This window comes from Pristiophorus japonicus, chromosome 6 (assembly GCF_044704955.1).
Source record: "Pristiophorus japonicus isolate sPriJap1 chromosome 6, sPriJap1.hap1, whole genome shotgun sequence".
Taxonomy (NCBI): domain Eukaryota; kingdom Metazoa; phylum Chordata; class Chondrichthyes; family Pristiophoridae; genus Pristiophorus; species Pristiophorus japonicus.
The window spans coordinates 13,843,198-13,866,708 of NC_091982.1; the positions used below are offsets into that span (position 1 = coordinate 13,843,198).

The 23,511-nt window shown below is 46.1% G+C and overlaps 1 protein-coding gene across 1 annotated transcript in view; it reads right to left on the reverse strand.

Moving 5' to 3' along the window:
- Positions 1 to 5,020: 5,020 nt before the first annotated feature.
- The window catches only part of LOC139266081 (matrix-remodeling-associated protein 5), an 87,766-nt gene continuing 69,275 nt past the window's right edge, over positions 5,021 to 23,511 (reverse strand). The window contains exons 8-9 of the mRNA XM_070883935.1: positions 22,192 to 23,095; positions 5,021 to 6,923 (exon numbers count right to left, since the gene is read on the reverse strand). Coding sequence (XP_070740036.1) covers positions 5,021 to 6,923; positions 22,192 to 23,095 — 2,807 coding nt within the window. The remainder of the gene's footprint in view (positions 6,924 to 22,191; positions 23,096 to 23,511) is intronic.

The following is a 23,511-nucleotide window of genomic DNA, read 5'->3' on the forward strand; positions in this document are numbered from 1 at the left end:
GATCCAGGTCTCAATTCTTTTTAAGACTTTTGCATGCATTATGTGTTTCATAAATTGGAAAAGATGCAAATCTATACTGCAAGAAGGGTAACGTCTCTCCCTTGTCATGATTAACATTTCAACTTTTATTAAGTTGTGAAACCCTGGTGAAAGGACATGGTTTCACCGCTCAAAGCCTTACAGCTAAAATTGTGCATTCACCAATGTGTGAAAATAATTATTATGGTCCACTCTGTGGGGCAGAACACCTATTTTCTAGTTGCATCACTGTCATGATATATTTTGTTACCTATATAGGCCCAGTTAAATGTTTAGGAAGAGTGAACATATTAATAGCTCATATTTGTTATATTAGGCTAATTGTCTGACAATGCAGAATCCCATCATCATGCTTAAGAGTATCCAACCAATCTAATGAGAAATCCACATAATGAAGAATTTCTGTTTCATGATATAGGATGCACCCATACTTGGCTTATGGACCCCCAAGATGTGAAGGGCATGGCTGGTGTTCAGCTGGCTAAAACTGCACAGATCAGGAGAACTTTGAATAGTAAGCTTTCCACAGCATGTTCATGAAGAACCAATTTACCTGTTGGGCCATTGGCATGTAGTGTTACCTGGAGCTGAATGGGAAGAATCCAGGTCAGGCCATTATTAATGACATATTTGCAATGGAGAACATTTCCTTTTTATCCAGTTACCATCCACCAAAAGTTAAGTAGCAGAAGGTTCTAGTTCAAATTCCTCAAGCTCACTTTTTTCTCAGCATCCTTTCAAGCTTATATCTAGAACACCAGGGGAAAATACAATACTGGACTATTGATTCCAGTGGATTACTTGTGGCATTACTCGTGCCAAGTCAAACCATATTCATTACAAGAGCGTTATAGCATGTAATGTATATTCTGCTACATGGAGCTGTGTTTAAGGTGCCATGTCCTTTTAAGGCCACAAAATCTAAATGCGTTAATCCCGAGGTTGGCTAGGGGTTAGCCTCCAATATCTTCAGCACAATTTAGATGGTCCGTATAGGTTCTGGATCCATTCTACAAGCTATTGTAGTACGAGCTCACTTAATCCCAGACACAAAGCAACCTGGGCTTGGAACTCTTGAGTATCTTTGCTATTACCATTGCATTTCGAAGTATAAATATGACCCATTGTCATTGACATATTAACCAGCTAATGAATTGGTTGGGGAAGTGGGATTTGGGAAACAAGTTTAACAGATGGAAGATGAAGGATAACACCATAATATCCAGACTGCAACATCTTTTTAGTATTTATTAGATATGCAGTAAATATAAAATCTGTAAACAGCTTTACAGAAATTATTTCAATGACTATATTTAAATAGTTACATGGAAAGCATGAGAAATTAATTCCATAGATAATGATAAATGTAAACTTTCAGTTACTATTCATTTCTTAACTGTTTTTGATGAGTCTCATGAACATTAAGGTGAGAAATGTATCTAATAAATAACAACTTTGTCTTTCCCTTGCTTGTCAGGTATACCATAGATTAGATGCAGGCTAAAGCTTGCTGCACAAAACCTCCCATGTCAAGCATTACAAAGATCACATATGGAGAATTCGCTCCAACAATGTCCTAACTGGCTGCTGTGTCGTGTCTATTTCCTTTATTTGCCATCCTATGCCTCTTTTTAAAAAAACAAATGGTTGAGAATACACAGCAGGTCCATCAGCACGAATGGACAATGGATGTCAGCTTCGCCCACATCCTGAGAACAAATAAAACAGAAAAGACAGGTTGATGTTTCAGATCGAACCCCATCAGTTGGAGGGACTCTACCTGAGCTTTTAACTTGGCTTCTGTTTTCATATGTTAATGGTCTTGGCTATGTAATTCTAGCCTTTTGTTTTCTTATTTCAGATTTTTAGCTTTGGAGAGTACTTCCTTTTTGTCTCTTGGGCCTCTTTAGTGAAGCTGAAAATGTTGTACCGATTCATGTAGAATGATGGGCTGTTTTGTGAAGTCTACCCACGAGGAGTTGAGTTTGAACCATTCCATGTTCATTTCACTTCTGGCCAAAGCCATGGTTTACAGTACGATACATTAAAATCCTTTTTATCCACATGGGATTCTGGAATTGTTACCAATATGTTGAGGAACGTATTCTTCAACTTTGGCCATTTTTCAATGAAAATTGTATAAAAAGCCTTTTTGATAATCGTTACAACCAACAGGGAGAGGAGGCATTCGACCTATTCGTCTGGGCTCAATTCAGATACAGGAGCTAAAGTTGAAAGCAATGTATTAGTACAGATTGTCTCTTCCAATATCTGTCAGTGGAGTTGGGTCATATGTTTGTATAGGAAAAACATTTGTCTAAACAATCTTTAAAAATGTGTTCTCTGGATGTGGGCAACACTAGCAAGGCTGCATTTATTGCCCAACTTTGGTTGCCCTAAAAGTGGTGATAGACCTTGACAGTGCTTCCAGGAAATTGATTCAGTGACTATAAAGGAATGAAAATATATTTGGATATCTTGGAGATAATGGTGTCTCCACAACTTTGTTGCTATTGTCCTCTGCTAGAAATTGCAGTGGAGTGAGATGCTGTCAAAATAACTGGTGAATTGTTGCAGTGCATCCTGTATATCGTACATACTGCAGCCAAAGTGTGCTGGTGATGGAAGGGTATTGAGTCCAGTGAATGTAATTCAATTGAACTTACAATCAAGCGAACTGTTCTGTCCCAGATAATGACCAGCTTCTTGATTGTTGCTATTGCTGCACCCATCCAGATTAATAGTATTTCATCTCACTCCTGATTTGAGCCTTGTAGAGGGGTCAGGAGTGGAGTCATTCATCACAGAATACCCAGCCACTGCCCTGCTCATGTGACCACGGTATTGATTCTTCTGGTCTAATTAAGCTTCTGGTCATTGATGACCCTCCAGGATTTGGTGCAGACTCTGCAATGGTACCATTAAAGGTTGGTGGGACATGGCTGGGCTTTCTCTTATTGGACATGGCTAGTGTCTGGTGATACAAGTGTTACCTGTTACTGGTCGAGCAAAGTTTGGATATTGTCCAGGTCCTGTTGTCATCTGACTTGGGCTGCTTCATTGTCAGAGGAGTTGTTGATGGAGCTGACCACTGAAATCATCAGTAAATGACCCAGTACTGAGTTGTGTGACTGAGGTCAGGCAATTAATGAAGCAACTGAAAGTGGTTGAACCAAGGATGCTTCCTTGAGCTCCTGAAGCGATGTCCTAGGGCTGCAATGATTGGCCTTTGACACCATAATCATCATCTCGTGTCACACGTGATGCCAGCCACTGGAGGCTTTTCCTTTGACTCCCGTTGACTTCAGTTTGCTTGGGCTCCTTGGTGCTATACTCCATTTAATGCTGCCTTGATGTAGAGAGGAGATACACTCACCTCTGGCATTCACCTCTTGTATTCATTTCCGGACGAGGTCTTGAGCCAAGTAGTTCTGGCAGAACCCGAACGGAGTTTTCTTGAGTAGGTGTCTAAATGGCACCATTGATGATTCTTTTCTAATTTTTGTCTTGATACAATGCCTACGGTTTTTGTCAATAGTGACATCAACTCTGGAGATACAAAATGAAAAGATTCTTCTTTCTTTTCTGTCACTTCTCTTTATCCCCTCCTGCTTTGCAATTCACCCATGTTGCCACTGTCAGATGAATAGATATTTCCTTGAAGATTCAAATTGTAACCAAATGCTTCCCCATTTTCACATCTGCTTGCCACAACTTAATTTTTAATAGAACAGGTACGCACGTGTTTCTGGCATGAAAAGTTCTGTCTTTTTAGATTAAATGTAATCATAAGTCTCAGATGATGCCATAAACACGTGACCTTTCTGAATCCAGGCCCCAATTCAATATTTCTAATTTACCTGAATGCCATCATTGAAAAGGCGAGAATTTACACAATGCCTTGTCACATTTCTCAGAAGCACCTCACATACAATTAACCAGTTAATCTGTTTTTGAGTTGTTGCTTTGCATACTGTTAGCTCTCCATTTCCTTGTATAGTAGTACAATGTTCCTTGCTGTGGATCTGTTCATCTCTCATTTGAATCATCAACTTCAGGGAGAGTTAATTTGAAAAAAAAAACACATTCCCTTTACAATGCAATGATTTATGTCATACATCCCAATCTGTCCTGTGTGGAGAAATCTGGGAAAAAAATGAATCCTGATCTCACTGCAGCCGTTCAAACTGAACAGAATCATACAAAAATATATTGACCTGTATTGTAAAAAAAAAAAATCTCTAACATTTCAGGAACACGTTAATATATTTGTAGATTATTTATGGGAATGCCTTACCAGATGTGTTCCAGGCAGAGAACTGGGAGATAAAAAGGAACAGGACAGCCTATCTTTTTAAATAAAAAATATACAAAGTGGAAAGTATCCTCCCCCAGCCAAGTGTAAGGTCTAACTTACTAACAATGGAAACCCTGTCAGCTTGTACTGATATTTCCACTTTCGCTTGACCCTTCAGAGTTCTTCACGCTGTTTAACCCTTTCCCCCCTCTCTATGGCCCTCTTGCAACTGGGCAGTTTGGCACCTGTCTTTCATCTCTGGTGTTTGTACTTATACAATGAGTGTTGCCGTGTAGTTATATGGAATTGACAATAGGCCAGAAATGTGGTTTAAATTCTAAAGATCTTATGCTGGTTTATGTTATAAGCACAACATTTTTTGGATTGGGCCCTTTTTCCATAGTACCTTGATCCACTTTGAAGACTCGGGACAACTAGATTGCAGTGAAGTAGTTGTCAGGTCTTTATCCGTCTTTGTTATTTTGAGGTTACAATGGAGAGTCTTAGAAAGCAGGAAGGCCTCTCCCTTCATATTTAAGGTACTGTTAATGGTACGGCTCCATGCTACCAATACCCTTCATCAACGTGGTTCTCAAAGGACTGTCTTTTTACTAATAATACCTTTCTTGTTGCTTCAGTGATCCCTTCATTTCCACACCAAGATGGATTTTTAAATTTTAAATATCAAAGAACCTTGATGTAGGTTGTCCTTGCATCTGAACCCAGCACGTTCCTGGCAATACACTTGTAAAAGCCAGAGTCTCTGAAAGAGATGGTCTGTAAGACTAATGTCCCCTGAGAGGTGATGTATTTCTGTCCGCTGGGGGGATGCCAGTGGGTTGTTGATAGCTGTTTGCCATCAGGAAGTTCCCAGACAATCTCCACTTTGGGGATCCCAATTCCAAAACAATTAAGCCGGAGCAATGCTCCAACAGTCCCAGTAAGGCTAGGTGGAGGACTATTGGTGATGCGCGGTTGGTAGAACACAATGATTACTGGGATGGACATGGTGGCACTGCCCATTTCATTCACTGCACTACAGGTGTAAGTGCCCCTATCTTGGACATTAACATTAGGAATGGAAAGAGTACCATTGGCCATCAGTGATGCCCGTTCAGAACTCTGAAGGCTTTTCAATACTGTCCCATTAGGTAAGCTCCATGAGACCTGTGGTGTGGGCAATCCCTGTGTCAGGCAATGCAGAAACAGATTTTCTCCATGCAAATAGCTTACTAATCCAAAAAAGAATGACTGGATCTTAGGCTTGGCCCCTTCAACCAGCATAAAGAGCTTTTCAGCATATCCAGCAACATTTTTTGCCATGCATCGATACCTTCCAGTCTCAGAGAATGTGGGGTTAGCTATATACAGTGTCCCATTAAGCTTATGATGGAATTTGGACAGTTTCTTTCCAAACTCCAGGCGTGTCCCATTGGGAAGTATCCAGGTAATGTCTGGGGTTGGGATTCCCTGCACAGAGCAATGCAGACCAGTGCTACTTCCTGGTTTAATAACGCTTGTCTCATTCTGTGGGGGTGCAAAGGTTGGTTTTACTGGCATATTAATTACTTCCAGCTGGACCATGAGCCTCGCTTCTCCCACTTCATTGCGCGCAACGCATATCAGTGTCCCAGAATCAGGCTTTCTTAATGCACGCAACTCCAAGGTCCCATTGAGGTGCACAGTAATCTTTCTCCTATAGGATGGGGCTGGCAATGTCAAACCATGGGGTGTAATCCACATGACTGTCGGTTCAGGAATGCCATCAGCCTTGCAGGTAATAAGTTTCTTCTGAAAGGAGAGGATGGTCTCTTTTATCACAATATCCTCTCGGTATCCATTGATCTGTGGTGCTTTGGAAACTATTTCCAATTTGATATTCCTCACATCATCTTCAAGTCTATTGTGCATAATGCAAGCATAGTTACCACTGTCCCATTGCGTTACTCTCTTTATGATAAGTTTTACACCTCTGATCTGGAACTTTTCTTCCGAAACATTGATTATTTGATTAAGGGGAGAGAGCCAAGTAATGCCGTGGAGGGGCTCCTCTTGAGCTTCACACTTGAGGGTTACTGACTCCCCATATTTTGCCTTCACACTAGCCTGCTCCTGCTCTTTGATTCTAGGAGACTTAATGATCACCTCAATGTTCACCTTCATTAAATCCTTTCCCACTTTGTTTTCAGCATAACAAGTATAATCCCCTTCATCATTCTTTCCAATTTGATTGAAGTAAAGTGTTCCATTATTGAAAATAATATACGGCCTGCTTCCGGCACTGCTGGTAGCACCCTGCGATATGTTGTTAATCATAGTGCCACCAGGTAAACTCCAAGTAATTTCTGGGATGGGAAATCCTGAAGCCGCACAGTCCACTTTGAATTCCCCTCCATAAGTAACCTTGCACCTGAGGTTATCTTTGCGTTCAATCTTGGCCGGTTTCATGACCACATCCAGTCGGAGAGCCAGAATATCATCGCCCATTCTGTTTCTGGCCACACACATGTATTCGCCTGCATCCTGGTCAGTCACAGATTGGACTATCAAAGTTCCATTGTGAAATACAGTTACATGACTGGATGAGCTGGAACACAGAATGCTTAGATGTTGAACAGAGTTCAGCAGAAACTAATCATTAGACAGTAAAAAGCAGTCTTTAGTGAGATATTTGCCGAACTGTCTAGAATTTACTAAATTATCTTATTGGATGTTTTTTAATGAGAGGAAATTTGTTGTGATTAGATTACTGTCGGATCTAGAACACTGAAATTAAGAACCCATTCATACTTTAATGATCAATTTTAAGAGTCCTTTAAAGAATCCAATAAAATAAACTGGGTAATGCATATTGTTAGCAAAGGTCTTTTCACCTGAATTCGGGATTTGAATTCCGACAAGACTACTAACTTGAAGCTTTCATAACTCTTGCTATGTTTGTTGTAAGGGTCCTATGTGTAATGAGTTTGGGCAGGCCCACGACAATTACTGATGGATATAGATCTACAATACAAATTACTCTTGGTGAGAGGAAGGGGCGGAATTGTAATTTCACTCCGATAAGCCAAAACGATGGCTAATGTGGAAAATGGCAGTGTCACACTAATGTCAAAAGGATACTTTTGTGATTTTGGAGCAGTATTTATGTTGTGTATAAGCCGTCTGGTCTGAATTCAAATCCTGATTTCAGGTGAAAAGAACTTTGCTAACAATATGCATTACCCAGTTTCTGTTATATTACTGAATTTTTTAAGAGACTCTTAAAAAATTATGTTCTGTATTAGAGGCCTGTTCACCTACTGAGTAAACATATAATTTACAGCACAGCAGCAAGCCATCAAGCCTGCAGCTGGTATTTTTTCTGCATGAAACACCTCCCCATTTCACTCATTTTTCAAGCGACTTTCAACAATTTTTTGTAGTAGAGAATTCCACATTTGAACTATCCTCTAACAATTTTTTAAATTCCTTTTGCCAATATTTTTAATTTGTGTTCTCTTGTTATCATCTCACAAGCTCACTGGAAACAATTGTACATCATAACCCTTCATAATCATGAAAACCTCAATGAGATGATCCCTCACGATCTGAGCTTCACTGAAAAATGCCCTGACTTCTTTAAGTTTCTCTTAATAATTCTAACCCTTCATCCCTGGTAACATACTTTACCTTTTCTAATGTTTTTATATCCTTTATATACTGTGATGCCCAAACGCTCATTATACTGCAAAACATTACTCTCAACAGTGTTCCAATCTGAGAAACTTTGTTTTACCCCTACCTTGTCTTCCAAGCATTTCCCTGTCCATGAGGCCACATGCCCTGTAATGTATGTGTCATTATCTTTGCTATAAGTCTCTTATGTGGAACTTTATTGAATGCTTGTTGGGAACCCATATAAACCTCATACTGCCTTTTCTTTTTCCAGCCCCTCTTGATATAGCAGGAAGTTATAGCAGATGCATTTGTTATAATCTACCAAAATTCTCTGGACTCTGGGGAGGTACCAGCAGATTGGAGAGCAGCTAATGTAACGCCTCTGTTTAAAAAAGGGGGCAGGCAAAAGGCAGGTAACTATAGGCCGGTTAGTTTAACATCTGTAGTGGGGAAAATGCTTGAAATTATCATTAAGGAAGAAATAGCAGGACATCTGGATAGGAATAGTGCAATCAAGCAGACGCCACATGGATTCATGAAAGGGAAATCATGTTTAACTAACTTACTGGAATTCTTTGAGGATATAACGAGCATGGTGGATAGAGGTGTACCGATGGATGTGGTGTATTTAGATTTCCAGAAGGCATTCGATAAGGTGCCACACAAAAGGTTACTGCAGAAGATAAAGGTACGCGGAGTCAGAGGAAATGTATTAGCATGGATAGAGAATTGGCTGGCGAACAGAAAGCAGAGAGTCGGGATAAATGGGTCCTTTTCCGGTTGGAAATCAGTGGTTAGTGGTGTGCCACAGGGATCAGTGCTGGGACCACAACTGTTTACAATATACATAGATGACCTAGAGGAGGGGACAGAGTGCAGTGCAACAAAATTTGCAGATGACACAAAGATTAGTGGGAAAGCGGGTTGTGTAGAGGACTCAGAGGCTGCAAGGAGATTTGGATAGGTTAAGCGATTGGCTAAGGTTTGGCAGATGGAATACAATGTCGGAAAGTGTGAGGTCATCCACCTTGGGAAAAAAAAACAGTAAAAGGGAATATTATTTGAATGGGGAGAAATTACAACATGCTGTGGTGCAGAGGGACCTGGGGGTCCTTGTGCATGAATCCCAAAAGGTTAGTTTGCAGGTGCAGCAGGTAATCAGGAAGGCAAATGGAATGTTGGCCTTCATTGCGAAAGGGATGGAGTACAAAAGCAGGGAGGTGTTGCTGCAACTGTATAAGGTATTGGTGAGGCCGCACCTGGAGTACTGCGTGCAGTTCTGGTCACCTTACTTAAGGAAGGATATACTAGCTTTGGAAGGGGTACAGAGACGATTCACTCGGCTGATTCGAGAAATGAGGGGGTTAACTTATGATGATAGATTGAGTAGACTGGGTCTTTACTCGTTGGAGTTCAGAAGGATGAGGGGTGATCTTATAGAAACATTTAAAATCATGAAAGGGATAGACAAGATAGAGGCAGAGAGGTTGTTTCCATTGGTCGGGGAGACTAGAACTAGGGGGCACAGCCTCAAAATACAGAGGAGCCAATTTAAAACCGAGTTGAGAAGGAATTTCTTCTCCCAGAGGGTTGTGAATCTGTGGAATTCTCTGCCCAAGGAAGAAGTTGAGGCTTGCTCATTGAATGTATTCAAGTCACAGATAGATAGATTTTTAACCAATAAGGGAATTAAGGGTTATGGGGAGAGGGCGGGTAAGTGGAGCTGAGTCCACGACCAGATCAGCCATGATCTTATTGAATGGCGGAGCAGGCTCGAGGGGCTAGATGGCCTACTCCTGTTCCTAATTCTTATGTTCTTATGATATTTCTTCAAAGCAATTTATAAGGTTGTTTAAGCATAACCATCCTTTCAGAAATCCGTGCAGACTGGGTTTTGAATGCAAACCTTTTGACACAGAGGCAAGAATGCTAGTAATTGCTGACACTCTTTCAAATTTGCTTGTTGGAGCCCTGAGCAAACGTGAGCCTGCTAACAATCCTAAGCTTCCCAATGTGAATGATCGATGATGTGAGTATGTTCATTAATGTCGGTCTGTGGTAATATCGCATTGCACATTTGCGGATTTGAGCCACAAAATACAGAAATATATATATTTTTTCAAAGTCACACATATAATAAAATAAAATGATATAGTGATGATGACAGCATAAACCTGAAAAGAAGTAAAGATCATTTTGATCAGCAAGCTCACTCTTCACAATCCATAGTAACAAACACAATCGTGTATACCACCCGCACAAGATCTGCATACTCTTTTTATTTAACTCATTTGCAAATCAAGCAGATCAATTAGTGCAAAAGCAAAACACAATGGATACTGGAAATCTGAAATAAAAACAAAATGCTGGAAATACTCAGCAGGTCAGGCAGCATCTGTGGAGAGAGAAGCAAAGTTAATATTTCAGGTCAATGATCTTTTATCAGAACTGGAAAAAGTTAGAGATGTAACAGGTACACAGGCAGAGAAAGGGGGGGAGGAAAGAACAAAAAGGAAGGTCTGTGATAGGGTGGAAGACAGCAGTGATTAAATGATAAAAAGGTTGCTAATGGAAGGCAGAAGGGGATGGGTCTGGAGGAGGTGTAAATGGGAATAGCAGAATCATTACCAACAGCCACTGTCTGAAAAAATGGGGACAGTGGCTATAATCTGAAATTGTTGAACTCATTGTCTAGTCAAGAAGGCTGTAAAATGCCTAATCGAGAGATGAAGTGCTGTTCCTCGAGCTTACATTGAGCTTCCTTGGGATAGTATAGCAGGCTGAGATCCAAGTGGGAGTGGAGTTGGAGAATTCAAGTGACAGGTGACCGGAAGCTCAGAGTCACCCTTGCAGACTGAACGGAGGTGTTCCGCAAGGTGGTCTCCCCAATGTAGTTTGGCGGCAGTCGGCGAGAGGTGGGAGCAGCGTGAGTGAAGCCTATAAAGGCCCAGTGGGTGTTCCTCAGTCGGCGAGAGGTGGGAGCAGCGTGAGTGAAGCCTATAAAGGCCCAGCGGGTGTTCCTCAGTCGGCGAGAGGCGGGAGCAGTGTGAGTGAGGCCTATAAAGGCCCAGCGGGTGTTCCTCAGTCGGCGAGAGGCGGGAGCAGCGTGAGTGAAGCCTATAAAGGCCCAGCGGGTGTTCCTCAGGCGGCGAGAGGCGGGAGCAGTGTGAGTGAAGCCTATAAAGGCCCAGCGGGTGTTCCTGAGGCGGCGAGAGGCGGGAGCAGTGTGAGTGAAGCCTATAAAGGCCCAGCGGGTGTTCCTCAGTCGGCGAGAGGCGGGAGCAGTGTGAGTGAGGCCGATAAAGGCCCAGCGGGTGTTCCTCAGCCGGCGAGAGGTGGGAGCAGCGTGAGTGAAGCCTATAAAGGCCCAGCGGGTGTTCCTGAGGCGGCGAGAGGCGGGAGCAGTGTGAGTGAGGCCTATAAAGGCCCAGCGGGTGTTCCTCAGTCGGCGAGAGGCGGGAGCAGTGTGAGTGAGGCCTATAAAGGCCCAGCGGGTGTTCCTCAGTCGGCGAGAGGCGGGAGCAGTGTGAGTGAAGCCTATAAAGGCCCAGCGGGTGTTTCTGAGGCGGCGAGAGGCGGGAGCAGCGTGAGTGAAGCCTATAAAGGCCCAGTGGGTGTTCCTGAGGCGGCGAGAGGCGGGTGCAGTGTGAGTGAGGCCTATAAAGGCCCAGCGGTGTTCCTCAGTCGGCGGGAGCAGTGTGAGTGAAGCCTATAAAGGCCCAGCGGGTGTTCCTGAGGCGGCGAGAGGCGGGTGCAGCGTGAGTGAAGCCTATAAAGGCCCAGCGGGTGTTCCTCAGTCGGCGAGAGCAGTGTGAGTGAAGCCTATAAAGGCCCAGCGGGTGTTCCTGAGGCGGCGAGAGGCGGGAGCAGCGTGAGTGAGGCCTATAAAGGCCCAGCGGGTGTTCCTCAGTCGGCGAGAGGCGGGTGCAGTGTGAGTGAGGCCTATAAAGGCCCAGCGGTGTTCCTCAGTCGGCGGGAGCAGTGTGAGTGAAGCCTATAAAGGCCCAGCGGGTGTTCCTGAGGCGGCGAGAGGCGGGAGCAGCGTGAGTGAAGCCTATAAAGGCCCAGCGGGTGTTCCTCAGTCGGCGAGAGGCGGGTGCAGTGTGAGTGAGGCCTATAAAGGCCCAGCGGGTGTTCCTCAGTCGGCGAGAGGCGGGTGCAGTGTGAGTGAGGCCTATAAAGGCCCAGCGGGTGTTCCTCAGTCGGCGAGAGGCGGGTGCAGTGTGAGTGAGGCCTATAAAGGCCCAGCGGGTGTTCCTCAGTCGGCGAGAGGTGGGAGCAGTGTGAGTGAGGCCTATAAAGGCCCAGCGGGTGTTCCTCAGTCGGCGAGAGGTGGGAGCAGTGTGAGTGAGGCCTATAAAGGCCCAGCGGGTGTTCCTCAGTCGGCGAGAGGCGGGAGCAGTGTGAGTGAGGCCTATAAAGGCCCAGCGGGTGTTCCTCAGTCGGCGAGAGGCGGGTGCAGTGTGAGTGAGGCCTATAAAGGCCCAGCGGGTGTTCCTCAGTCGGCGAGAGGTGGGAGCAGTGTGAGTGAGGCCTATAAAGGCCCAGCGGGTGTTCCTCAGTCGGCGAGAGGCGGGTGCAGTGTGAGTGAGGCCTATAAAGGCCCAGCGGGTGTTCCTCAGTCGGCGAGAGGCGGGTGCAGTGTGAGTGAGGCCTATAAAGGCCCAGCGGGTGTTCCTGAGGCGGCGAGAGGCGGGTGCAGTGTGAGTGAGGCCTATAAAGGCCCAGCGGGTGTTCCTCAGTCGGCGAGAGGTGGGAGCAGTGTGAGTGAGGCCTATAAAGGCCCAGCGGGTGTTCCTGAGGCGGCGAGAGGCGGGTGCAGTGTGAGTGAGGCCTATAAAGGCCCAGCGGGTGTTCCTCAGTCGGCGAGAGGCGGGTGCAGTGTGAGTGAGGCCTATAAAGGCCCAGCGGGTGTTCCTCAGTCGGCGAGAGGCGGGTGCAGTGTGAGTGAGGCCTATAAAGGCCCAGCGGGTGTTCCTCAGTCGGCGAGAGGCGGGTGCAGTGTGAGTGAGGCCTATAAAGGCCCAGCCGGTGTTCCTCAGTCGGCGAGAGGCGGGTGCAGTGTGAGTGAGGCCTATAAAGGCCCAGCGGGTGTTCCTCAGTCGGCGAGAGGCGGGTGCAGTGTGAGTGAGGCCTATAAAGGCCCAGCGGGTGTTCCTCAGTCGGCGAGAGGCGGGTGCAGTGTGAGTGAGGCCTATAAAGGCCCAGCGGGTGTTCCTCAGTCGGCGAGAGGCGGGTGCAGTGTGAGTGAGGCCTATAAAGGCCCAGCGGGTGTTCCTCAGTCGGCGAGAGGCGGGAGCAGTGTGAGTGAGGCCTATAAAGGACCAGCGGGTGTTCCTCAGTCGGCGAGAGGCGGGTGCAGTGTGAGTGAGGCCTATAAAGGCCCAGCGGGTGTTCCTCAGTCGGCGAGAGGTGGGAGCAGTGTGAGTGAGGCCTATAAAGGCCCAGCGGGTGTTCCTCAGTCGGCGAGAGGCGGGTGCAGTGTGAGTGAGGCCTATAAAGGCCCAGCGGGTGTTCCTGAGGCGGCGAGAGGCGGGTGCAGTGTGAGTGAGGCCTATAAAGGCCCAGCGGGTGTTCCTCAGTCGGCGAGAGGCGGGTGCAGTGTGAGTGAGGCCTATAAAGGCCCAGCGGGTGTTCCTCAGTCGGCGAGAGGCGGGTGCAGTGTGAGTGAGGCCTATAAAGGCCCAGCGGGTGTTCCTCAGTCGGCGAGAGGCGGGTGCAGTGTGAGTGAGGCCTATAAAGGCCCAGCGGGTGTTCCTCAGTCGGCGAGAGGCGGGTGCAGTGTGAGTGAGGCCTATAAAGGCCCAGCGGGTGTTCCTCAGTCGGCGAGAGGCGGGTGCAGTGTGAGTGAGGCCTATAAAGGCCCAGCCGGTGTTCCTCAGTCGGCGAGAGGCGGGTGCAGTGTGAGTGAGGCCTATAAAGGCCCAGCGGGTGTTCCTCAGTCGGCGAGAGGCGGGTGCAGTGTGAGTGAGGCCTATAAAGGCCCAGCGGGTGTTCCTGAGGCGGCGAGAGGCGGGTGCAGTGTGAGTGAGGCCTATAAAGGCCCAGTGGGTGTTCCTCAGTCGGCGAGAGGCGGGAGCAGTGTGAGTGAAGCCTATAAAGGCCCAGCGGGTGTTCCTCAGTCGGCGAGAGGCGGGTGCAGTGTGAGTGAGGCCTATAAAGGCCCAGCGGGTGTTCCTCAGTCGGCGAGAGGCGGGTGCAGTGTGAGTGAGGCCTATAAAGGCCCAGCGGGTGTTCCTCAGGCGGCGAGAGGCGGGTGCAGTGTGAGTGAGGCCTATAAAGGCCCAGCCGGTGTTCCTCAGTCGGCGAGAGGCGGGAGCAGTGTGAGTGAGGCCTATAAAGGCCCAGTGGGTGTTCCTCAGTCGGCGAGAGGTGGGTGCAGTGTGAGTGAGGCCTATAAAGGCCCAGCGAGTGTTCCTCAGTCGGCGAGAGGCGGGAGCAGTGTGAGTGAGGCCTATAAAGGCCCAGTGGGTGTTCCTCAGTCGGCGAGAGGTGGGAGCAGTGTGAGTGAGGCCTATAAAGGCCCAGCGGGTGTTCCTCAGTCGGCGAGAGGTGGGTGCAGTGTGAGTGAGGCCTATAAAGGCCCAGCGGGTGCAGCTTCAGCGGGGAGAGAAAACAAAAAAAAGTAGAAAGAAATCAAAAGGTGATGTCACAGCCATAGGGGTAAGTGATTGGTAAGTAGCTTTTCTTTTGCTTTTTTATATCAGTAAGTAACCTGTTAACATTGTCGCCAAATTAAGTGTATCTAAGGGTTAAGTCATGGCAGGAGAGCTCGGACACGTGTTATGCTCCTCCTGTACCATGTGGGAACTCAGGGACACTGGAGCTGAGGGTGGATTCACTCTGGAGCATCCACGATGCTGAGAATGACGTGAGTAACACGTGTAGCGAGTTGGTCTTACCGCAGGTAAAGGGTACACAGCCAGATAGGGAATGGACGACCAGCAGGAAGAGCAGTGCAAGGAAGGTAGTGCAGGGGTCCCCTGCGGTCATCCCCCTGCAAAATAGATACACCGCTTTGAGTACTGTTGAGGGGGATGACTCATCAGGGGAGGGCAGCAGCAGCCAAGTTCATGGCACCGCTGCTGGCTCTGCTGCACAGTAGGGCAGGAAAAAAAGTGGGAGAGCAATAGTGATGGGGGATAGATAGGCGATTCTGCGGCCGCAACCGAGACTCCAGGATGGTATGTTGCCTCCCTGGTGCAAGGGTCAAGGATGTTTCGGAGCAGGTGCAGGACATTCTGAAAAGGGAGGGTGAACAGCCAGTTGTCGTGGTGCACATTGGTACCAACGATATAGGTAAAAAACGGGATGAGGTCCTACGAGACGAATTTAAGGAGCTTGGAGCTAAATTAAAAAGTAGTAATCTCAGGATTGCTACCAGTGCCACGTGCTAGTCAGAGTAGGAATCGCAGGATAGCTCAGATGAATACGTGGCTTGAGGAGTGGTGCAGAAGGGAGGGATTCAAATTCCTGGGGCATTGGAACTGGTTCTGGGGGAGGTGGGACCAGTACAAACTGGGCGGTCTGCACCTAGGCAGAACCGGAACCAATTTCCTAGGGTGCCTGTTTGCTAGTACTGTTTGGGGAGAGTTGAACTAATATGGTAGGGGGATGGGAACCAATGCAGGGAGACAGAGGGAAACAAAATGTTGACAAATGCAAAAGACAGAAAGGAGATGAGTAAAAGTGAAGGGCAGAGAAACCTAAGGCAAAAAACAAAAAGGGCCACTTTACAGCAAAATTCTAAAGGGTCAAAGTGTGTTAAAAAGGCAGGCCTGAAGGCTCTGTGCCTCAATGCGAGGAGTATTCGGAATAAGGTGGACGAATTAACTGTGCAGATAACAGTTAACGGATACGATGTGGTTGGCATCACGGAGACATAGCTCCAGGGTGACCAAGGCTGGGAACTCAACATTCAAGGGTATTCAGCATTTATGAAGGATAGACAGAAAGGAAAAGGAGGCGGGGTGGCGTTGCTGGTTAAAGACGAAATTAATGCAATTGTAAGGAAAGACATTAGTCTGGATAATGTGGAATCGGTATGGGTGGAGCTACGGAATACCAAAGGGCAGAAAACACAAGTGGGAGTTGTGTACAGACGTCCAAACAGTAGTAGTGATGTTGGGGAGGGCATCAAACAGGAACTTAGGGGTGCATGCACTAAAGGTGCAGCAGTAATCATGGGTGACTTTAATATGCATATAGATTGGGCTAACCAAACTGGAAACAATACGGTGGAGGAGGATTTCCTGGAGTGCATAAGGGATGGTTTTCTAGACCAATATGTCGAGGAACAAAATAGGGGGGAGGCCATCTTAGACTGGGTGTTGTGTAATGAGAGGGGATTAATTAGCAATCTCGTTGTACGAGGCCCCTTGGGGAAGAGTGACCATAATATGGTGGAATTCGACATTAGGATGGAGAGTGAAACAGTTAATTCAGAGACCATGGTCCAGAACTTCAAGAAGGGTAACTTTGAGGGTATGAGGCGTGAATTGGCTAGGATAGATTGGCAAATGATACTTAAGGGGTTGACAGTGGATGGGCAATGGCAGACATTTAGAGATCGCATGGATGAACTACAACAATTGTACATCCCTGTCTGGCGTAAAAATAAAAAAGGGAAGGTGGCTCAACTGTGGCTATCAAGGGAAATCAGGGGTAGTATTAAAGCCAAGGAAGTGGCATACAAATTGGCCAGAAATGGCAGTGAACCCGGGGACTGGGAGCAATTTAGAACTCAGCAGAGGAGGACAAAGGGTTTGATTAGGGCAGGGAAAATAGAGTACAAGAGGAAGCTTGCAGGGAACATTAAAATGGACTGCAAAAGCTTCTATAGATATGTAAATAGAAAAAGGTTAGTAAAGACAAACAAAGGTCCCCTGCAGTCAGAATCAGGGGAAGTCATAACTGGGAACAAAGAAATGCCAGACCAATTGAACAAGTACTTTGGTTTGGTATTCAATAAGGAGGACACAAACTACCTTCCAGATATAAAAGGGGTCAGAGGGTCTAGTAAGGAGGAGGAACTGAAGGAAATCCTTATTAGTTGGGAAATTGTGTTGCCGAAATTGATGGGATTGAAGGCCGATAAATCCCCAGGGCCTGATGGTCTGCATCCCAGAGTACTTAAGGAGGTGGCCTCAGAAATAGCGGATGCATTGACAGTCATTTTCCAACTTTCCATAGACTCTGGATCAGTTCCTATGGAGTGGAGGGTAGCCAATGTAACCTCACTTTTTAAAAAAGGAGGGAGAGAGAAAGGGAATTATAGACCGGTCAGCCTGACATCAGTAGTGGGTAAAATGATCGAATCAATTATTAAGGATGGCATTGCAGTGCATTTGGAAAGAGGTGACATGATAGGTCCAAGTCAGCATGGATTTGTGAAAAGGAAATCATGCTTGACAAATCTTCTGGAATTTTTTGAGGATGTTTCCAGTAGAGTGGACAAGGGAGAACCAGTTGATGTGGTGTATTTGGACTTTCAGAAGGCTTTCGACAAGGTCCCACACAAGAGATTAATGTGCAAAGTTAAAGCACATGGGATTGGGGGTAGTGTGCTGACATGGATTGAGAATTGGTTGTCAGCCAGGAAGCAAAGAGTAGGAGTAAATGGGTACTTTTCAGAATGGCAGGCAGTGATTAGTGGGGTACCGCAAGGTTCTGTGCTGGGGCCCCAGCTGTTTACATTGTACATTAATGATTTAGACGAGGGGATTAAATGTAGTATCTCCAAATTTGCGGATGACACTAAGTTGGGTGACAGTGTGAGCTGCGAGGAGGATGCTATGAGGCTGCAAAGTGACTTGGATAGGTTAGGTGAGTGGGCAAATGCATGGCAGATGAAGTATAATGTGGATAAATGTGAGGTTATCCACTTTGGTGGTAAAAACAGAGAGACAGACTATTATCTGAATGGTGACAGATTAGGAAAAGGGGAGGTGCAACAAGACCTGGGTGTCATGGTACATCAGTCTTTGAAGGTTGGCATGCAGGTACAGCAGGCGGTTAAGAAAGCAAATGGCATGTTGGCCTTCATAGCGAGGGGATTTGAGTACAGGGGCAGAGAGGTGTTACTACAGTTGTACAGGGCCTTGGTGAGGCCACACCTGGAGTATTGTGTACAGTTTTGGTCTCCTAACTTGAGGAAGGATGTTCTTGCTATTGAGGGAGTGCAGTGAAGGTTCACCAGACTGATTCCTGGGATGGCGGGACTGACATATCAAGAAAGACTGGATCAACTGGGCTTGTATTCACTGGAGTTCAGAAGAGTGAGAGGGGATCTCATAGAAATGTTTAAAATTCTGATGGGTTTAGACAGGTTAGATGCAGGAAGAATGTTCCCAATGTTGGGGAAGTCCAGAACCAGGGGTCACAATCTAAGGATAAGGGGTAAGCCATTTAGGACCGAGATGAGGAGAAACTTCTTCACGCAGAGAGTGGTGAACCTGTGGAATTCTCTACCACAGAAAGTTGCTGAGGCCAATTCACTAAATATATTCAAAAAGGAGTTAGATGTAGTCCTTACTACTCGGGGGATCAAGGGGTATGGCAAGAAAGCAGGAATGGGGTACTGAAGTTGCATGTTCAGCCATGAACTCATTGAATGGCAGTGCAGGCTCGAAGGGCCGAATGGCCTACACCTGCACCTATTTTCTATGTTTCTATGTTTCTCGAGGAGACCACATCATGAGCAGCAAATACAGTAGGCTAAATTAAAAGAAGTACAAGCAAATCGCTGTTTCACCTGGAAGGAGTGTTTGGGAATCTGGACGATCAGAATGGAGGAGGTAAGAGGGCAGGTGTTGCGTCTCCTGCGCTTGCACGGGAAGGTGCCATGTGAAGGGAAGGAGGTGTTGGAGGTATTTGGACCAGGGTGTTGTGGAGGGAATGGTCCCTTTGGAATGCTAAAAGATGAGTGGAGGTGTAAATGTGTTTGGTGGTGGCAGCAAGCTGGAGGTGGCGGAAACGGCGGAGGATGATCTGTTGAATGTGGAGGCTGGTGGGGTGGAAGGTGAGGATAAGTGGAACCCTATCGTGGTTCTGGGAAGGAGGGAAAGGGGTGAGAGCAGGTGCAGGAAATGGGATAGACATGGTCGAGGGTCCTGTCAACCATGGTGCAAGGGAATCCTCGTTGAGGAAAAAAGATGATATATCGGAAGCATTGTTGTGGAAAGTGGCATCATTAGAACAGATGTGACACAGAAACTGGGAGAATGGAATAGAGTCCTTGCAGGAAGCTAGGTTGGAGGAAGTGTAGTCAAGGTAGCTGTGGGAGTCAGTGGTCTTCTAGTGGACATTGGTCAATAGCCTATCCCCAGAATTGGAGTTAGAGAAATCGAGGAAGGGAATTAAGGGTTACGGGGAGCAGGCGGGTAAGTGGAGCTGAGTCCACGGCCAGATCAGCCATGATCTTGTTTCAATGGCGGAGCAGGCTCGAGGGGCTAGATGGCCTACTCCTGTTCCTAATTCTCATGTTCTTATGTTCTAAGAGTCGGATATGGATCATGTGAAGGCGAGGGAAGGGTGGAAATTGGAAGCAAACTTGGTGAAATTTTCCAGTTTGGGGCGAGAGCAGAAAACAGCACCGATGCAGTGAGGGAGGGGACTTGTGTAGAACTGGAACAAAGAATGTTTCACATATCCCATGAAAAGGCAGGCATAGCTCGAACCCATATGGGTTCCCATAGCTAGACTTATTATTTGGAGGAAATGAGTGGAGTCAAAGGAGAAGTTGTTCATTGTGAGAACAAGTCGAGCCAGACGGAGGAGGATGGTGGTGGATGGGGAATGGTTGGGGCGTTCAAGGTAGAAGCGGAGCGCCCTTGGGCCATCCTGGTGGGGGATGGAGGTATGGAGGGATTGGATGTCCATGGTGAAACACAGATAGTTAGGGCCAGGAAACTGGAAACTGTTAAAGTGGCGGAGGGCATCGGAAGAGACTGGACAAGGGAAGAAAAAATAGTGGAGATAGGAAGAAATCAGTTTCGTGGCAAGAGCAGGCTGAAATGATGGGTTTACCAGGGTAGTCCTGTTTGTGGATCTTGGGAAGGAGGTGGAAGGGGGCTGTGTGGGTTTGGGGAACTATGTAGTTGGAGGCCATGGAGGAAATAAATTCCAGAGGAAATGAGATTAGTGACAGTCTGGGAAACAATCAATTAATGGACCTATAACCTATCATCTGTTTACTTGGAAGCTATTGATGGAGGAGAAGCATCCGGGAAGACGCTGAACATCTCGAGTCTCTTCATCGGGAGCACGTGTAAGCCAAGCGCAAACAGCGGAAGGAGCGCATGACAACCCAAGCACCCCACTCACCGGTTCCTCCAACCACCATCTTCCCCACCTGTGACAGAGACTGTAGGTCCCGCATTGGCCTCATCAGCCACCTGACTACTCATATCAGTGTGGAAGCAAATCATCCTCGACTCCAAGGGACTGGCTAAGAAGAGAGATCAGTTACAGAAAATAGGAACAAGATGGGCCATTCAGGCCCTGAAGCCTATTCCGCCACACAATTAGATCATGACTGATCAGCACCTCAACTCCATTTTCCTACCTTTGCTATGTACCCTTACCTGACAAAAAATTATCTATCTCAGTCTTGAAAGCTCCAATTATCCTAGCATCCACAGCCTTTAGGGGAGAGAGTTCTAAATTGCTACTACCCTCTGTGTGGAAAAAGTGCTTCCTGATTTAGCTCCTAAATGGCCTAGCCCCTTGTACTGGATTCCCCACTAGAGGAAATAATTTCTCTGTTTCGATCCTATCAAATTATTTTAACATTTTAAACGCCTCAATCAAATCACCCCTCAAACTCTTATAGTCAAGGGAATAAAAGCCAAACTTATGCAACCTGTTCTCATGATTAAGAGAGAATTGCTATTTCTAATTCTCTCTCTAATTAGTTACTTTTGTTTTAGCTGAGGTAGTTACCATTCTAAGAAGGCAACATACTTCAACTATCTCCCTGTAATGCAGAGGTAAGCCCAGGCAGATGCCTAAAACAGGTATTCGATCTCTGGCATATGTAAACTAGGGGCCTAATGCCTTTTCAAAATTAGTCAGTGATGAGCAGGGCAGCTGTCAGGCCTGCCCCACTCAGGATTCTTCAGCAAAAGGAAAGTTTTCACATTTTTATTAATATAAAAAACCCTTCGGAGCAAAGAAAGAAAGACTTGCATTTCTATAGCGCCTTTCACAACCTCAGGACATCCCAAAGTGCTTTACAGCCATTTAAGTACCTTTGACATGTAGATCGCACAAACAGCAATGTGTTAATGATCATGAAAAAAAAAATCTTTTTTTTAGTGATGTTGGTAGAGAAATATTGCCCAGAGAACTCCTCTGCTGTTCTTAAAAATAGTGTCATGGGATCTTTTATATCCACCTGAGTGAGCAGACAGGGCCTTGGTTTAACATCTCATCTGAACAAGAACACCTCTGACAGTGCAGCACTCCCTCAGCACTGCACTGGAGTGTCAGCCTAGATTTTGTGCTCATATCTCTGGAATGGGACTTGAACCCACAACCTTCTGTCTCGGAGGCGAGAGTGTCACCACTGAGCCATGGCTAGTGCTTCACTACCTCCACAAGTTTTAGTTACCCACCGCCCCCTACCCCATAGCCTCGAGACTTGCCTTGCAGCGGCCCAACATTGATGTCCGCTTTGCTGTCTGGGGATGGGAAGCTGGTGTCTGCAGCTCATGGTTCTAATAGAAATGAAACCCAAGGCTCAATTTCAATCGGGCCTTAGAAATACCTGTTCCTGTGCAGAGAACAAACCCTGAGCCTAGTTCACACTAACAGACTGACACTATGCGATTTCTACCTCCAGGATTCCAATAATGGACCCAAGAGACACATGATGAGAGGTGCATGATAACAACTTGATGCGATTCCCCTGCTAGCCTTTTATCCCCTATTGGGAAATGCCACAATCTATGGTTGGTGCCTCCTTCCATAATGAGACTCAGATTGGGAATTGAGCGCAATTGATAAATTGAACCTGCGCTTTTCCAAACCATAATGCAGGTGTAAGTGCTCCAAAACACAGTGCCACTGTACTGTCATCTTCATCTAAATTATTTTATTTCCTATTTAGAATCTATGCACCATTTCTAGCTGGTTTGCGCAAATGAGCTTCTTCCGGGCCACTTATCATGAATGGAACATTTTCTTTATCTCTTTACCTGTAACTTGAGTCTACGTATTTTCTTGAGGGTAGTTTCCAGATCACTTTGGGTTCTGGATTTCCTGAGGTTGAGCACTCCAAGTATATGGTGCTCCCATAAATTGCTTGTGTTCTCTTCAAGGAGGTGGAACTGATCTTGGGGAGGCTGAAGTCTGTCTTCACCTGAACATTCAAGGTACGCCTGCTGGTTCCTACCAAGTTAGTAGCAACACACTCATAATTCCCAGTATCCCTGGGGGAGGCATTCCTAATGTAAAGCGTGCCATTCGGAAAAACAAAGAGTTTCCCTAACAAGAATTGAGATGTTTTAATTTGAATCCCATCTGGCAGTGTCCAGCGGATGAGGGGCTCTGGCATTCCCTTGCTCGTGCAGTGTATGTAGACACTCTGACCAGGGATAAGAACGACATTCTCAGATTTTTCTTCATTTATCACAGGTGGCAGGGCCACAACACGGAGGTGTACCATGATTGTCTCAGCACCAGCGGTATTGCTTGCAATGCATTTGTAATTCCCTTTGTCTGAGAAATTGGATTCCCTGATTCTGAGTGTTCCATTTGGAAGAAGGGTGACCTTCGCTCCAATGAGACTTGTTGATCTAATGAAACTTTTGTCTGGGAGAAGCCATGCAATCTGTGGTCGGGGTTTCCCTACAGCCTTACACTGCAGCAAGGCATCCTGCCCCAGGTATGCTGTAACATCTTGGAAACGTGGGAACTGCATTTTGGGTGGATGAGCTATCACAGCCAACATGACTACCACCCTGTCTGAGCTTCGTGAATTGTACGCTGTACATATATACTGTCCCTGGTCCTGAAGTTGCACGTTCCGTATAACAAATGTACCATTTCTGAAGACCTCGAATCTTTGACTGTATTTTATGTTTGCCTGGATTGTGGTTCCTGTGAAAAGACAGTAAATGAAGGAAGTTTAATGGTGGGACAATGGTAACCAGAAAAGTTGTAACACAAAAGTGACATATTTGGGACATGCACTAGTGAAAAGCAATATCTCTGCTTCCAGTAGATCCCCAAATAAGGTTCAATGCAAATTGACAATGCATCTAAATTTGAAAGAAATAGGGATCAGATAATGGGTGGGTGGGGTCTACGAGCAGAACAAGGAGACCATGTGGGGTGATGGTGGCACTGAGAGGGGTGAAAAAAGACAGAGAAAGAAAATATAGGTCTAAAGAGAAGGGGATCAAAGATAGAAAGGGAAAGAGAGAAAGCTGTAAAATTACATTTAAAAAGGCATAGGGTGTGAAATCAAGGCTATGAAAATCATGTCAGCAAACTATAATTTTGGATTAAATGAT